This window comes from Aplysia californica, unplaced genomic scaffold, assembly GCF_000002075.1.
Source record: "Aplysia californica isolate F4 #8 unplaced genomic scaffold, AplCal3.0 scaffold00433, whole genome shotgun sequence".
Classification (NCBI taxonomy): Eukaryota; Metazoa; Mollusca; class Gastropoda; order Aplysiida; family Aplysiidae; genus Aplysia; species Aplysia californica.
In genome coordinates, this window is record NW_004797703.1 from 386,665 (window position 1) to 387,594 (window position 930).

A 930-nucleotide genomic window follows, 5' to 3' on the forward strand; every position below is an offset into this window, starting at 1 on the left:
TTATTATTATTATTATAACTGTTTTCTTTTCATATTGAAATTGCTGAAAATAAATACAATTTAAAATCAATGTATACTTACATGTCGTGTTTTTACACTCCCTTTAAAGCCACGAAAAATTCCCCACATGGACAATGAGCTTATCATATTATCTTATCTTATCTTATCGTATTCGTGTTCATCTCTTAAAAAATGGACATCCGAGTCTATAGTGCTACGGCTGCTCTTTGCCCAAGATCCCCTCGGCCCCAATAGTTCTGTCTCTCTCTCTGCCTGAGGTAGGGCAAATATTTCCTCCAAAAAAATCAGAGCATTGAGCAGGCTTGTAGCAGATGGTCTCCTGTTTGCTTACCGGTTTCGCCTTAATTTTATTTCATCTCATCTCATCTCATCTCATCTCATCTCATCTCATCTCATCTCATCTCATCTCGTGTGACAGTTGGTATGGGCGAGATTCTCGTTGTGATGAATGGCGTGGAGTTCAGAACCCGACACAACGACTACAAACTGCGGATGGCCAGCAGAAGCGACTCCACCTTCCACAAGACTGAGTATATCCCGTTCCCTCCCGTCCCTGACAGTGTCACCAAGAAAGCCACTGTGCAGGTTTGTGAAGTTGGATTATATACGTGCTGCATCGTGGTGAAATCAGTTGCTCGTCAAAATAATGAAACTGAAGAAGCCATTATAATATTATTATTTATTATTACGTTTCCATTCCTTGGCCAATTTTTAAAATCGATTTCTTTTTGGTGTAACTCCTTTTATACCATTGAAACACTTTTTGTGTGAAGTTTTACTGAAAGATGTTAATCGGAGATGGAAAAAATTGCAGTTTTCAAGGACACTCAAGGCTTTGGAAGAAACCAAATTCTGTCTGGTGGCCATTTTCTCACTCATTTTGCCTCCGACAAAAGTGACCCCCCCCCC

General features: G+C 40.0%; 1 protein-coding gene across 1 annotated transcript in view; it reads left to right on the plus strand.

Annotated features, from left to right (window-relative positions):
- Positions 1 to 454: 454 nt before the first annotated feature.
- Positions 455 to 930, plus strand: part of LOC101855125 — a gene marked incomplete in the record, with an annotated part of 24,206 nt that continues 23,730 nt past the window's right edge. The window contains 1 exon segment of the mRNA XM_005104745.3: positions 455 to 606. Within this exon segment, the coding sequence (XP_005104802.3) occupies positions 466 to 606 (141 nt within the window).